Source organism: Pungitius pungitius, chromosome 6 (assembly GCF_949316345.1).
Source record: "Pungitius pungitius chromosome 6, fPunPun2.1, whole genome shotgun sequence".
Classification (NCBI taxonomy): Eukaryota; Metazoa; Chordata; class Actinopteri; order Perciformes; family Gasterosteidae; genus Pungitius; species Pungitius pungitius.
In genome coordinates this window covers 14,466,616-14,480,386 of record NC_084905.1, presented here as the reverse complement: position 1 = coordinate 14,480,386, position 13,771 = coordinate 14,466,616, and the positions used below count along the sequence as shown (strand labels likewise).

At 43.5% G+C, this 13,771-nt stretch overlaps 2 protein-coding genes across 2 annotated transcripts in view; both read right to left on the bottom strand.

Annotated features, from left to right (window-relative positions):
• The window catches only part of tp53i11b (tumor protein p53 inducible protein 11b), a 35,250-nt gene extending 29,277 nt beyond the window's left edge, over positions 1-5,973 (bottom strand). The window contains exon 1 of the mRNA XM_037450907.2: positions 5,831-5,973. The gene's annotated coding sequence lies outside the window, so the exon portion shown is untranslated. The remainder of the gene's footprint in view (positions 1-5,830) is intronic.
• Positions 5,974-6,391: 418 nt separating this feature from the next.
• si:dkey-29p10.4 (E3 ubiquitin/ISG15 ligase TRIM25) lies at positions 6,392-12,917 on the bottom strand. The gene is made up of 7 exons (XM_037452098.2): positions 12,628-12,917; positions 8,608-9,536; positions 8,400-8,495; positions 8,009-8,257; positions 7,870-7,892; positions 7,426-7,580; positions 6,392-7,293 (listed from the first exon to the last, which is right to left on the bottom strand). Exons 1-7 carry the CDS (start codon positions 12,869-12,871, stop codon positions 6,749-6,751), a joined length of 2,241 nt encoding a protein of 746 aa, XP_037307995.2. The 5' UTR covers positions 12,872-12,917; the 3' UTR covers positions 6,392-6,748.
• Positions 12,918-13,771: the final 854 nt, after the last annotated feature.

The following is a 13,771-nucleotide window of genomic DNA, read 5'->3' as shown; positions in this document are numbered from 1 at the left end:
AATTACCTTGAAAACCCCCAAAGCCGGGGTCTCGGTCCGTGATAGAAAAACCTCCCAGACAGCAGAAAGGAAGGCAGGGGAAATTAAAATGTGGGAGTAAAACGCTGAGACTTCATCACAAAAACTACTGCGAGTGGAAAAGACCAACATTCCCTTGTTCTGGCTGACATTTTATGGGTGTAGCTGAAAGAAACACGTGATGGCACACCCTCCGGGTGGGATCATTAACATTCATGCAGTCATTATAGAAATGCTAATTATCTTGGTTGCTCATTTAGCAATATTTCATTTGTCCCCAGCAGTGATGAAATCTGCACAGGGAGGGATGTTGTTGCACTGATCCTTCCTAATGGCTTATAATGACTACATAGGATTCCCATTGGCGCTCTCTTCAAAAACCAAATGCAAATTGACCTCACGCTCAGTGCTCATGCCACACGATCTATAATATCTGCTTTTCAAATGCCAGTCAGATGTTGGCTTGTTGATTGTTGATTGTTAGGCCAGATATACTCACTTTTGGCCGATATAATTTCTGACTTCATTATTCTGAACTTTTACAGTACTTGGATCATCATTTTGCAATCAAGCATTTTGCAATCAAGCATTTTCAATGTTTAAATGAACCCACCTTTTTTAAAGAAGAGTGTCAAGTTTTGGTCTTATTTGGCTTCTCTGTAATATGTGAAAAGATTCATACCGCTATTATTTGTTTAATAAAAAAAGATTACAAAGGTTACAGAGAATGAGCTAAAGAGAACCCCACCCAACTTTACGCTGTCCAATTTGAAGGGTCGTGTAAAAAGCTGGATGCTGGGTTTGAATTCTTTCAGGCTCTTTTTTTTTCATTTGTTGTACAAGTCTTTGTGGTCATTTGTGTGAACACAGTAAAACACCATGAACGCCTTCCCGGGGGAGACAGTCTGTGCCTGTTATCCCAATAACTATCCCTCTCATACTGAATACTGTGCTCATGGCTTTGACCGAACTAATGAACTTAGATATCTATATATCTATATATATATATAGATATATATGGATGTATATTTTTTGTGTATACAAATATGATATTCGCACATCCAGAAACAACAGTGAGCAACGTGCAACACCAGAACAAGACACAGCGTGAGAGGCGAGAGAGATCAGAAGTGTCTGTCTGGGTGGTGAAGTTGCAGGACGATTACAGCCAAGAACTGGTTCACTTCATCGACTCGTACTTTGGGAGTCACAAATTACAGCTAAAAAGGAGCTAAACGATAAGAAATAAATTAAAAGTTGCTTTTTTAAAGACAATTTAATTTAGCGTATCTGAATACCCCTCATGGAATAACCAATTAACACATTTGGCACTCCAACAAATACAGTCATTTTTTGTACTCAAGAATTGATGTAGATCACCTGAGTATCATTTAGAGATTGTATTTTTAAGAATGAAGCCACACAAAGAAAATATGCATACCTAGTAAAAAAATACCAGGTAGATACGCAGCAAACCTTCTCAACTACATAGCCTTCCATTAACAGGAAAGTGTCTGAGGTTTTTAATTGCTGCAACATTGAGATCCTCTCTTAACCACCGAAGGGGTTGGAAAGACAAATTGTGTTTGGGAAAAGTAGGTTGTAATGGTGTGGTTTGTTTTTGTTTTATGGTCGTGAAAAGTGTTTTATTGTTTGTGTTGCATTCACAATGCTTTGCATCTTTCTGTGTGGAAATGATAGCACTTAAATTGTACTTATAATGGCACTTTTCTATAACATGTTTTGTAACTGATTATTTGATGAAAAATGTACTTTCTTGTTACTTGTTTTCTGAGTTTGTATCTATGTGGAAATGCACTTATTGTACGTCGCTTTGGATAAAAGCGTCAGCTAAATGACATGTAATGTAATGTAATGTAATGGACTGAACCAGTAGTAGTAGTCTGTAGTCTGAGCCTCCTGCACAACTTGTTTAGGAAAGACCAATAAATAAATAAAATGAAAGACACTGCGGATATTCTCCGACACGTGAGGTTGGTGGTGAAGGTGCATTGTGTGGGACCAGGGAGGTTGCAGGCAGGCACCATACTGTTACAAATAGTTTAAAACAGATACTGATGCTTTTTCCTCCTGATCTTAATGTGCAGACTTGTTTATAGTGGATCGGCCACAAAGCCAGATAACAAACAAATTAGACAAAAATACAGATCCACGAAAATAACAGCGTGCTGGTCAAATGCTTTTAGCAATAATACCTGTCCCCAATACACTTTAATCCAATGAGACCCGGGCAGCCACACGCACAAATGTGAGATTTGGATTTCATAACGTTGGATTTGATCGGCGCTGGCTGGACAGATACAGAGATATGGCCGCTCATGTTATGTGGAATAGTAGAGAGAAAATTGATTTGCCGGAGGAAGGGTGAGGGAAAAAATACCGGCTTGTCACTCAACAACAGGCCCACCGCTACTTCTATCTCCGATTTCCATGGAACTTGCCAAGCCTGGCAGGTGACTGGGTGAGACACGTGAGACTCCCTGTTCACCTGAGCTCACCATCTGTTGCCATGCCAACAGAAGACGTGGCCTCAAGGCATAACGGGTGTGTGCATAGACCCCTGGTAACGCTTGGTTATGCAGTGTAGTCACTCTTATAGTTGCACATAATACGTACTGTGCTGCATCCGTAAAAAGACACATTGTAACTGTAGATATTAAATATTGTTCATAGGCTGACCTGAACAAAGTCTACCCCTTGTGTCTCTATTATGTGATTTATTTTGGCTTCATCCCATCGTAAGTGTAGTTTGACAAAGAAAGATAAAAACATATTCCGCTTTAGATCAGAAAGTCTCACTTGCAAAGGGTCTTTATATGATTCAAATGGACAGACAACTAAAAACATATTTTTATGAATACATGTTTCTGTCTGTAGCCTTTTAGGAGAAAATGCGAGGCAAATATAAGATAAAGATTTTGGGAAAACAATGAAGGTCTTAGAGAATAACTTCATCAACATCAAGACATTCATTATTGGTTAAATCATGACAATTCAGTTCTTCTAATCGTAATGGCCTGAAAATATGAAAGGATCATTAATGACAGCTTCATTCTTTAATAGAGTATTACTTTTGGATTGATAGAAGAGGATGGTTCAGACAGAACTTCCTGTGCTCTGCTGCAAGGATACAAATAGATTTCCAATTTATTTCACATGGGTTTTGTAGATTAATACTTTGTGTGAATTTGGAGGGACTCTAAGTTCACACAAAAAGGATTGAGAGCATTATTCCGCTGTTAAAAGGCAAACGCCTATAAAGACCACTTCTAATTGAGTGCTGCAGGAACAAGCGCTACATCCAAGAAAGGAATTTTGTACTTTGTATTTCCAGTGCAGACTTACTCACCATCTAGTTAATGTTAACAAACAGAAACTCGCTTAATATCAAGTGGTTGCTTTACAGACTATCGCTGTCTTTAGAACGAAGGGATCCCCAATCTGCCCTTCTATTGACTGACTTACATTACATTTAGCTGACGCTTTTATCCAAAGCAACTTACAATAAGGGCATTTCAACCATAAGGATACAAATTCAGAACATCAACAGAAGTGCCATTTCATCAAATAAGCCGATTTACAACTTGCTATAGATAAGAGCCAGTACAAGTTAAGTGCTCCAATCTTTTAGTGTTTTTAGTCACTTTATCATCTGAAAAGGTGTGTCTTTGGTTAGCGGCGGATGAAGACTGGACCCGATCCATTCACAGCACCAATGTTTTCAGAGCGGGAGAGCGGAGGAAGGTTTAAAGACCAGCCGAGCTGCTGCATTGTGGATCCATCTCCTCCACCCTTTTAGCGAAGGCCCTTGATTCCCATCCTTAACAACCTTTTAACAACCTTTTCTCGGATCGGTGCACAACACCTCTGTGCCATCCCAGCATTTGGAGCTCGGCCCAGGCGACGGTCGCAATAACATCGGCGACCCTGGGCCCCCCCGAGCACGGTTGCAAGAGAGCGGCAACCGTTGAGAGGCTGACGAGCTGAGAGAATCAAGGTGGCAATCAGTCCACCGCTCTCCACGAGGACGGGGGGGACAAATTTAGCGGGGAAAAAAACACAGAAGGCTGTCAGAGCGGTTAGGCCCGATGGTTCCAGTAATGTTTGTGAACAAGAAACCTGTCAACGGGAAAATCCCATTAGATGTCGGAGAAGGAACCAGTTGCAATTCTGAACCTCCTGAACTGACCTACAAAAATACGCTGTCCGTGCGCCGCTTCACCCGAACTTCTCTGTGCTAAAGTTGACTTAGCCGGCGGGCCTTTTATTGCGTGTTAGTGCATCCGAGCGTGCCCCACGCGTGGCACACAGCAGCCATTACGCGCCGCTCTCACACATCAATATCCACCGGGGGCGTCGATGAAATCAAACTAAACGCTGGTATACAGGCCTTTACGAAAATCCTTGTATTCTGTAGCAACTTGTTTCAAATCCAAATAAAGCTTGTAGCCCCAAATTAAAGTTTTTATTATTTTGCCATATATCGTTTCTATCTATTACCATTTATATATAATGAGGACAACGTGCAGCATTGTGAAATAGGCAACACCATTGCAATATGGTGAACATGCAAAAGAAAATATGCTGTGAACAGCTTCCGAACAGCTTTGAGAGCGGAACAAAACGATGGAGGCTTTAACATTTAGCACAATCCTGGACACTCAGTGACATCAACGTAAAGGCGATGACACGTCAGAGCCACCGGTTGAATATAAATGTAACCTTTTACACAGCGAGTGGCTCAAATGACCCCGTAGCTGATGGGTGTCTCGCGGCAGGTTTTTCCCACGGGAGATTGCAAATTGAATTGGCTACTATTTTAGGCAGAGGAGCAACAGCAATCGGTGCAGCACGGCAACTATTACTTCCACAAGAAAAGAAGGAAGAGAGGCTTTAATGTTCAGTGGTCGGCAGAGTGACATTTTGTGGCATTAAAAAGGCCGTGGTTATTTCACGCCACTTTTCACCCTGACAACAATGAGAGGTAAAAAGCATCCAATCTCAAGGAGAGTGCTGCAAATGACACCCACGTCCACCCAATTTAGTGGCCTGTTGCAAATTAATTGACTGGAGGAGAAAGACATTTCCTGCATGAACAAAATGTGATTCATGAAAGACAAGTCACAATATTTGGAACGGTGTGTATGCCTTTTAATTAAATATTGATTTCAAAACTAATCAGCCCCCAGTAGTACTTTACTTTTTACTCATTCCTGGACATCTGTTTATATCCCTTTGAGGGCAGGAACAATCAACAGAATACAAGAGGCTTACCGTCCTTGCCATATCGTCTGATTCATTTACCACTGTACAATGCCACGTTGTCATTTAGGATTAGATTCTTTGTAAATCCCTCCGAGACGCCAATACCAAAGGTCTTTTCCCCACATCGGATGGAAGCAGGCAGAGCCATCCTCTAATGTGATGCAGTTTTGACAAGTGGACATGTGGACTGCTAAGCCGAAGGTATGGGAGCCTCATTAGACCCCCAAGGAGAAGACCTTGATGCTTGATTCAGCAATGCTCCATTATTAGCCATCCAGAGCCTTCGATACCTCATCACGTACATTTTGATGATTTTATAATAACCATCGGAAAACATTTTTCACTCAATAGACTCATTAAATTTAATGGCTGTCTGGAGAAGCTTGTAAGAAACAGGCTGAATGCTAGAGACCACCGGATAGACAAGGAGAGAATTTAATTGTGCTGACGTTAAGCCCCCTCCCCTCTCAGATATCTCCTATTCACCCGAGGGAAAGACGAAAAGGAAGCAAAAAGGTCTGACTACCTGTGGCTGCTGGCGTGGAACCGTTGCCATGGTCTACTGGTGCACCTGCGTGGATTTAACCCCCCCCCCAGAGGCATTTAAGCAGTCCTTTTAAATTTCCTACTGTCGATCGAAAGGACTTTAACCATCGAATTAGCAAACAAGTTTGGATGCAACCTGATTATTGGCCAGCGGTCCCTGAACCACATGTTGGTGCTCTACCAATCATCCAGAAAGGGTTTATGCAAACACTGCGTTGATCCCTCTCAATGACGTCAACCACACAGACCCACAGACCTCCCCCCGACAGAATAAATGAGCCTCAGTTTACAAACTATAGCAATCTGTGAAGCTGGAAGCCGTTTGTGCCAAAGGCAGTGTTTGTTGTCAGTTAAGCTCACATGCTGAAAGGGGGGGGGGGGTGTTTGGGGGGGCAGTGAGAGTTCAAAGTCTGCACACAAACTGTCCCCTGACTCACAGGTGTCTCCATTTGTAGATCAGGAGATCTAAAGACAAGAGAGAAAGCTTTGCTTTTGAAACTGACATTTAATCATGTAAAAAAAGACAACAGATGAGACAAAGAACATTCCAAAACAACTTTTTTTTATTGTTCGGCCCAAATAGCTTGCATTTAAAAACATCAATGATTTGATATTTAAAATAGGGTGGAAAAAGATATGCTGCCACTTTCTGGAATGCTGCAAGTATATTGTATAATGAAAAGGTTACTGTATGGTTCAGTACTAGAACGTGATGATAGTGTATATAACATGTTAACATTGTATGCAGTGCATGACTATCATCAACAAGAAATCTAATGATTAGCCCAATTTGTTTAATGATTAAACCGAATTCACAAATTCTTTTTTAAAAAAAGGCACGGCAGGGTCATGTAGTCTACACATTCCCATCACACCTGACATGCAAGTATTGCACGGTTTAGGACTCAAACAGATCACAGATGGCCAGGTGTGTTTTAGACACAGACAGGGCCGGGTACAGAGGGTTGGTAAATCTGTGCTTGTAGGAATGCATTAAAGCCAGACTGCCCCCTGGTGTCACATTAAAGAATGACAAAACACCCTCCTCAAAGTCAAGGAACACTCCCACCTTCGTCAGCCCGTCTCCATCCACAGGAACCGCCACTTTGTTGTGCAGCGCTTCCACCTTCTTTCTGTCGCAGGCCAGGCACCAGGAATACGAATTGAAGCCCAGACGAGAGTTGTCCTTCTGGCCCTTCCTCTCGATCTGACCCTCACACAGCCCCACCTTCCAACGGCCCTCGTCCATAGACACATTCACCTCCCAGTACCAGGGACCCTGCTCCAGGGAACAGGGGGCCAGGACCTGTGGAAAGGAGCTGAATCGAGCCTCGTGATCCGTGTAGGCCTGCGGAACTTCGCTGTAGGTCACCTCCCTGTTGTTATCAGACAGCTGCAGCTTGGGATGGGCAGTATCTGCATCCAAGATGGGACTGATACCATCTGTACAAAAAATACCTGTTTGAGGCACTTATTGAGGCACAAATGAGCCTAATGGATGCATTTTGTCTCTTGGTGTAATTCATCAGTGGGCGGCAAGCTAACAGCTGTTGGTACAGAAAAATGAACACTTACAGAGCAGTCTGTAGAGGTCCCTGTGTTTGCCGGGCATAGTGATGATGACTGTGTCCAGACGTTTCTCGGTCCAACTCTGCAGGCATTTGAGCCGAGCTCGGTCCACTTCCTCTGGAGCATTGAAGTTGTCCACAAAGCCCTCCATGTTACCCGTTCTGGTGAAGAAAAGCAGCGGAAGATGCAAAAACACTGAATATACTTGAATTACCTTCTAAATGTAGCTAGTATGAACCTGGAGATAACTTCAGTCTGTGGATATCCAGCTGTAAAGATGCACAAATTATGAATATTTGTTTTTAAATGTGATTATTGGTTCTTCAATGCAGTCAGCACCAAAACAATACATTTAATTTGAAACAAAAATTCAAATCAATGACTGATTCAAAAATCAAAAACTTCTCTAAATAAACTTAACATGCAACCAGGTAACAGAAAATCACTTACTGTAGGGCGACCTTGTTGTATTCCTGTCACGTCAGAATGAAGAAAAAGAAGATTACCCTTGTAAGTGTACAAGTAAGTGTCTCGAAGTCAGTAAAATCAAAAGGTAAGATCTTAAAATTGTAATTGTATTCATCATCACCATAATGAAGACCTGGTCCTTAATGCGTTTGTCTCCTTTGGCATCAGCCAGCCCCTCCAGGGTGTGGAGCCCCTTCTGGACGGATTGCAGGGAGCTACGGAGGTTGCAAAGCTTCTCCTCAAGTCCTCCCAGAACTTTGTGCTCCTCCTTCGTCACACACTGAAGGGCCGATTGCTCCTCCTGCTCCAAGGCCTCTCTGATGGCTTGGTACTGCAGCTGCACTCCAGCTCGAGCCTCGCTTAAAACCGCCTGGACAGACACATTGGGCAACAACGTCATGCAATGCTCTTAATTCTACTGCTGCTCTTCTCACTGTACTGAGAAAAAAAGCCCTAGTATGATCTAGTCATTTTTGGCATGACATCGTGAGAACTAGAGCTAAACCGTTTACTTTGACGGTCTCTTTCTTCTCTGAGAGTTCATTCAACCGGTTCTTCGCTTTCTGTTCAGCCTCCTGCAGTTGCTTGATTTCATCTATTAGGTTCTCCTGAGGGGTAATAAGAGGGGGAATTACTCCATTATCAAGGCTTTATTTACACACATCTCAACTTTGACCACCGCCACCACTGCGTATTTACGGTACACGCGATGCTACTTACCCTGAGCTCTCGCTCCGCCTCCCTGATGCTGATGCAGACGTGGTCGCGGTGCGAGCCGATGACGGTGCACACCGTGCACACACACACGCTGCACTGCCGACAGTAGATTCTGTTGATTTCCTGGTGCTCCTGGCATCTCCAGGGAGAGAAATCCTCCATGGGAGGAACCAAGGTATGATTCTGGAAGACAGGGGAGTCCAGGTGGGGACGCAGGTGCTCCGTACACATGGAGGCGCCGCACACCAGACAGGTCTTGACAGCGGACTGAAACCTAGTTTTAGGGCAATAATGGCAGGGCACAGGGCTGGCATTTGTGTTGTCCAACCCCAGGGAGAAGCTACGCCTTGGGGATTCTGGAGTGACAGCAGGTTTGGCGACAGGGGACTTCCCTTTACCTGGAGTTGAAACCCCAGGAAAGGAATGAGACTCGGCAGATGTGGCAGGTTTCATTGGGGATCCGCAAATTCCTGTCACTTCTGTGTCCTTCTTTGGAGCAGCAAGAGCATCGCAAATATCGACCTCATTGGAGGTGTCAGAGTCATCCAATGATCTCATTTCGACTGATTTATGCTGCTTCTGCTGGGTAGAGATGTCGGGTGGAACATCCCTTGCAGGCACTGCCTTGCTGTCAGAATTGTCACTGGAGGACTTCTTGTCATCACCACGCTCAGACTGTGTGAATTCTTGGAGCCCTGCTTTCTTGGATGTCCCCACAGCTGCAGCCTGCCAGGTTTTATCCGAAAAGGAAGTGGTAGGAGTCACGGTATCATAGGACCGCTCAGTGGGGGACTCCGCAGTCGGTCGTTTTGTCTCCGGTTGCTCGGATACTGGTGTGCTGGCTTTTCTCTTCCCGAGAAGAAGTCTGCTGGTGTGTGAGGGCCTTCGCAACGAGGAATCAGACGTGTTTTGTTCCCCATTACCCGATTTACCTTTTAAAATAGAATACAAAGCTGGTTTTAGGAAGGGCCGACTGAGGACCTTTAGACCAATACTTTAGAGGAAAAAAAATTGCTTTCTGCACAAGTTACTTAAAACTGCACAATTAATGACTTAAAGGAGCGATCAAGCCGGTTTGCACCCCGGTCGTCCATTACGTGGCTTTGAAAGCTGTCACTCAGTCTGTTTTGTCTGGCACAGACTGGCATGAAAGTGGATGTCAAAACGTGTGTTTTACGACACGTGTCTAATCATCACGTGTTTACGTGAGATGATCTTGAACATAGACCCTTTGCCAGCCCACGTGATCAAATAGTGATCGCGCATTTTGGCAACGGAAGTGGTGTTCCCCACACTAGCGCTAACGTGTTAGCAAAGCGTATAGAACTCACTCCGAAAGTTTATGAAAAGCATCAAAGCATCAAAATGTGTGATTGTTGCGTTTATAGTTGCACTAATTGCTATTCCAAGGGGCTTAAGTTTTATAGGATTCCGACAGGATCACGGCCGTTTCAGAAGAACCGGCGGCGCCTGGGGCTGCAGGCGATTAAACGTGTTGATTGAAACGAGGACATAATACAAAATGCTCGCGTCTGCAGCTCGCACTTTATATCAGGTAAGTTTATCAATGTAGATGAAGTTTGATGACCACATGCAGCTAGTTTCATAAACTGGTGTTGGATGTGACTGTGTGTGTGTTTGCAGATGAAGCATTGACGAGCTTGCAGCTTATGGTGCAACCCTTCGTATCCCTCATTTCACAAAAGGAAAAAAGCAGCTTTCTGCACAGAAAGTTGACACATCTAGACAATTTTCTCAGGTGAGAATCCATGTGGAGAGAGTTATTGGTCGGTGAAAAACTAAGATTTTGCAGTTATTCCAGTGTCGCAGGTTAACATGCTATACAATGCTGTGACTGTATGTGGTGCCCTCACAAACCTCTGTAAGAGTGTTGTTTCCAAATGAGTAACATTACCATGTATTAGTATTAACGTGATTTACCTTTGTAAAACGTATTTACTGTACATGAAACATAATGCACTATAATAAACCTCCCAACATTAGCTCCCACTGGTGTGTTTAATGTACTTCCTTCAAGATTATATACAATTCACACTGCTTTTCAATTTCATTTGTTATTAGTAGTTTAATTGCAATGTATGCAAGCAACCTAGTTACTACTAAAGTACTATAATGAGCGGAGTTAATGTGTCCCTGTTATTAGTTAATCAGTTATGCAGATGTTGCATGTGTTCGCGTTATGCATTAATGTTACCAGCTGTGGTTATACGAGACCAGTGAGGTGGGGGGGGAATTGTCTCGCGAGACAACCCGAGTTTCTGCGGGCCGTGTATGCGGAAGCGTTCGATCGGCGTGGTCACGGCCAACAGTCACCGAAGTTGCGATGTATTTCGATAAATAAATGCACCGGAGTTGCAAGCCAGTCATCGCCTCCTTATTTACGCTGCAGCACTGGGGTGAGCGGTACAGTACTATAGCATTACAAAACGTGTCCTTGTCTTCGACTGGGAAGAATTTCTGATTTCAACACACAAAACTGAGTCTAGGTCATGGTATTTGACGTTCTGTACATGACCACAGACAACGTATTCATAAGCATCCAGTGATTTATATGCTGGTAATTTCTCTCGGGTGTACACGCTCGGTTTCTCAACTAAATACGTATATATATCTGGCCACTGTATGTAGCAGGTGGCACCATGGGGTGGCGCTGTGGGGTCAAGGAGGTGCGCCTATAAAAAGGGGAAGTGGCACTTTGCCATGAAGTGCCAGTTTCCTGTTGGGTGGCCAGGGTATGGTTGGGCCCCCAATAGTGGTGAGAAGGCCCCATTCTCTTTTGATCTGTAAATATATTTGTTTATTCTTTCATGTGGACGGGTGGTAGATTTGAATGGGGTTTGCATGACAGGATCAGGAGGAGAGGGCACCGATCTGGGCAAAGATTTAATTTAATTAAATTAAAGTATGAATTAAAGTTTGTTGTTGGTAATTGTGTATCGTTGTGTTTCAGTTATTATCCCGCTACCTGCTGTCCTTTTGTTAGTTTTGTTTTTTTGTTTTCAGCGGTTAGTCTGTTCCTGGTCCATTGTATTTTGTTTTTTTGCGTGTTTTAGATGCAAGAGCGGACTAACCACTTTAAGTTTGTTTGTTTGTTTGTTTTCTGATCACTTTCCCCACATTCCAAGTTACACTTCCTGCAGTGCTCCGGGCAGACCCCTGACCTATGGTGTGAACTGAAGGGGGGGGGGTTGTTTGCAGTGTGTGCAGTGATTTGCCGTGGTTGGCCTTGTACCCCGGTGTGCTGTGCCGTTTTAAGCGGGTTTGACCGCGGTGTGTTGCAGGGTAACTCGGGGGCGCTCAGAGCCTGCAATGTGTCGGTGTATGTGGGGTCGGATTAGACCCATTTGTAATAAATATTAAACTATATTCGGCTTCAGTTTCTTTATATGCATAAGTTAACATGTATATTTGGCCATCTGCTAACGTCTTCTATCCACTCCACTATAGTACACGGATCTGGTAGCCGGATACCATTTGACAAAGTCAACTTTTTGAAAAAACTTTCTCTGTCTGTGTTGATTAATCCGCTCGCGTAGCTTGACGTACTGCTGATTCTCGCCATACTTCCGTTGCCAATATACGCGCCCATACGTTGCTACGTCATTATTGTGTACAAACAGTAAAATGGTCTATTGGATTGACCCTTCCTTAAAATTGCTATTTAACTTAAAATGATTGATGGAAAAAAAAGCATTTAAAAATAAGTTGTTGTTCACTCTGAGTGAAACTGTAAGGAAGCGGATGTTACCTAACTTTAGCCAAACTACGGTGCCAGAATGACAAATATGGTTAACATTAAGTAAACGATAGCGGGTAACTTCAGTTAACATCCGCTTTATCAGCAAACCACTTAAATGGCTTTTTCTAGAGATGGGATACAATTAATGTAACAGAGCTCAAGCTATGGTTAGCTTAGTTAGCTAGACTGTACCCCATTCACTTCCTCTCTACTTCGCAAACCGTGATCTTCAACGGATATTCAAAAGTCTCCCGCCCCGTTACCTGCATCGCCGCGAGGCTGAGCCCACAGAGCGCTGGTGGACGTCGGGGGGCGATTGAACGGCAGAGTCTGGTACACGGTTTTACACCTCCACTCCGGACAGTGGTACGGGCCGTTCGGGGAAACACTCCACAAGTCCCCGAGACACCGCTGGCAGAACCGGTGGTTACATTTCAGAGTGACGGGGTCCCGTGTCAGCTCGTTGCAGAGAGGACACCTCGCCGGGGTGTCCAGAGACGCTCCCATTTTGTTTTGACTGACGTTATAAGCGTTGTCTGACGTTTCCAACGGCAGGAAGTGAAGGGTGGCTCCGTGTTTGAATCCCGCCCGCCCCCTTCCAAGGCCCCGCCCTCTGGGAGTTTATGTTTTAAAGGTACAGCCCATGAATTTATGAACAAGAAACACAAGGATGGGTCATTGACTGGCGAATCTCCCATTTATTTAGTATTCATTCCGGGGTTTGGGGGAGGCCGTCCAACCCCACTGAGACCCGGCTTTGAGTTAAAGGCCAAATGAAACAACTACAACTCAGCTGTCACATCCCTTATTCATTTGAGTCAATGGTCCTGTCATCTAAATCACATAATATGAAAGGATTTATGATCCATTTGTGTATGCAAATATTTGTTTGCAAGCCAAGATCAAAAAGTACAGTTCATACTGAAATAAAAAAAATGTATGATTTTGTGTCACTTCAAATAGAGATTCTATTTGTTGTGATAAGCGTGAAGCGATGAATGTCTGTAAGGTGGTTATGAATGTTATGTTATGCATGCTATGAAAGACATGCACAGACAATTTCAGGGAGTTATATTGACTCTGTGAGATTCAACTTTAACTTTATGCTGGTGTTCATATTGTCCCAATCTTGTAAGACACTCAACGAAATGTTAACAAGAATAAGTGTCAAAATAAATCTCAGTGTTGAATACGTCATTTAGCTGATGCTTTTATCAAATGCAACTTATGTTGCAATTTTAACTCTACTAAATGAATCTGATCTTGACACTGGATGATGACTCCAACTCTTTAGTACAATTAACTCTGTAAGAGTTGAAGCTTTTTCAACTGTGATTTCAACTCTGCACTTCAACACTTTTGCCCAACACCGGAAAATTAACTCTAAGGACTTTGCTGTGTGCCATT